This window comes from Chaetura pelagica, unplaced genomic scaffold (assembly GCF_000747805.2).
Source record: "Chaetura pelagica isolate M959 unplaced genomic scaffold, ChaPel_1.0 scaffold36, whole genome shotgun sequence".
NCBI lineage: Eukaryota > Metazoa > Chordata > Aves > Apodiformes > Apodidae > Chaetura > Chaetura pelagica.
In genome coordinates, this window is record NW_009953726.1 from 2932180 (window position 1) to 2934453 (window position 2274).

Genomic DNA, 2274 nt, shown 5'->3' on the forward strand with positions numbered 1-2274 from the left:
TTTGGTTTTACCCAAGAGCAAGTGGCCTGCGTCTGCGAGGTGCTCCAGCAAGGCGGCAACATCGAGCGGCTGGGGCGGTTCCTCTGGTCCCTCCCTGCCTGCGAGCACCTCCACAAGCACGAGAGCGTCCTGAAGGCCAAGGCCGTGGTGGCCTTCCTCCGGGGCAACTTTCGCGAGCTCTACAAGATCCTGGAGAGCCACCAGTTCTCGGCGCACAACCACCCCAAGCTGCAGCAGCTCTGGCTCAAGGCTCATTACGTGGAAGCCGAGAAACTGCGGGGCAGACCCTTGGGCGCCGTCGGCAAATACCGCGTCCGCCGAAAATTCCCTTTGCCCCGCACCATCTGGGACGGCGAGGAAACCAGTTACTGCTTCAAGGAGAAGTCGCGGGGCGTGCTGCGGGAATGGTACGCCCACAACCCCTACCCGTCCCCCCGGGAGAAGCGGGAGCTGGCGGAAGCCACCGGTCTCACCACCACCCAGGTCAGCAACTGGTTCAAGAACCGGAGGCAGCGGGACCGAGCGGCGGAGGCGAAGGAAAGGTACTTGCCACCCCCCTATCCCCTCGGCGTCCCCCCCCTTCCTTTCCCTTTTCTCCCCTCTCCCGGCCGTAGATGCAGAGGGAGCGGCGAAAACCTCTCGCTCTCTCCAAATCCTGTTTTCCCCGAACCGCCTCGCATTTTTTTCCCTTCTTCGCTTAAACCCCGGTGGGATTTCCACCCGAGATCCACAGGGCCTTCCTCCCCACCTGCCTAGGATGGGAGGGTGGGAAACAACGAGCCCCTCACCGGCCTCTCCAGGCCGCTCGGCCGCCTTTGTTTGCTGCCTGTAGCCCCGGAGCCTCCGGAGAAGCGGTCGGGATGCGGGGTTGGGAATTGCCGGGAATCGGGCAGGGTAGTTCCAAAGCCCAGAGGAGGGGAGAGATGCAGCCCGGGGGGTGGGGAGGGGAGGAACAGGAGGGACACAGGTATGGGGACGCCTTGGCCCGGGCCGAACCGTCGCCCAGTACCGAGCTCACCCCGGGGTGGTTCGGCCCGGCGAAGGAGGCAGCCACGGAGGGCATCGCCCCACTTTGTGTCTCCTCCAGCAATCTCCTCATCGAGCCTCTTCGAGGAAATCCCACACCCTGCTCGCCCCCGGGCCGCGCTTTCATTTTTCATTTCATTTTTAATGAAAAAGGGGAAAAAATTGCCCCCCTCCAAAAACCCGCCGCTTCCCTCCAGCTTTCCCCCTCACCTCAATGATCGAGCTGTGCTGTGTACACCTATTTATAGGAGGGTAAAAAGAAGTGAAACGACCCGTTATGAAAATATTAGGCACGGGTTTCTGTTTGTTTGTTTGTTTGTCTGTTTGTTTCCCCTTTGCGGGGAGAGGCATCTGCTCCCACGGTGAAATAAAACGCTAAGGATTTAAGTGGGGGCATTAGCATAGCACCCATCCCCGGCGTCTCTGGCTCGCTGTAACATCCCCGTTGTGGGTTTGTTTTTTTACCCTTGTTTTCTTTTTTCTTTTCTTTTTTTTTCCCCCCTCTTTTTCTTCCCCCCTCCCCCCTTTTTCTGCAGGGAGAACACGGAAAACAACAACGCGGCCACCAACAAACCGAACCAGCTCTCTCCTCTGGATGGAAGCAAACCCCTCATGTCCAGCTCCGAAGAAGAATTTTCTCCCCCCCAAAGCCCGGATCAGAACTCGGTCCTGCTCTTGCAGGGGAACCTCAGCCACGCCAGGAGCTCCGGCTACTCCCTGAGCGGCTTAACCGCATCCCAGCCCCCTCACAGCCTGCAGAGCCACCAGCTCCAGGACTCGCTGCTGGGACCCCTCACGTCCAGCCTGGTGGATCTGGGATCCTAAAGGCCCACCACGGTGGGCAGCCTGGAGGATCGGGAAGAGGAGGTTCTGCTCGGGGACAGAGGCTCTGGGTTGTACATAGAGGACAGCACCCGGTTTTACAGCTCACTCCCTGATTTTTGACGGGACTCTCGGCTCTTACATCAGCTCCTGGTTCAGTTCCCTCCCTCTATCACCACGATTTTTATTTTATTGTTGTTTGTTGGTTTTTTTCCCCCCTTTTTTTGTTGTTGTTCTGTTGTTGTTTATTTTTTCCACGTAGCCAAATGCAGAGAGCAGCAGAAACCCTCAGCCCTTCGAGTTCAAAAGAGCTGGTCCCAGCGGGAATTACAAAAATAATAATAATAATAAAAAGAATAATTTAAAAAAAACCTCAAAATAAATGAAAAAAAAAAAAAATACATACCCAAACCTCATCCCCAGCTG

The 2274-nt window shown here is 56.6% G+C and overlaps 1 protein-coding gene across 1 annotated transcript; it reads left to right on the plus strand.

Annotated features, from left to right (window-relative positions):
• Positions 1-6: 6 nt before the first annotated feature.
• Positions 7-1851, plus strand: SIX1 (SIX homeobox 1; the record flags this gene model as incomplete). Its single annotated transcript, XM_010000681.1, has 2 exons — positions 7-542; positions 1563-1851. Coding segments are annotated over 2 exons (825 nt in total), but the record flags the coding sequence as incomplete, so codon positions are not given.
• Positions 1852-2274: the final 423 nt, after the last annotated feature.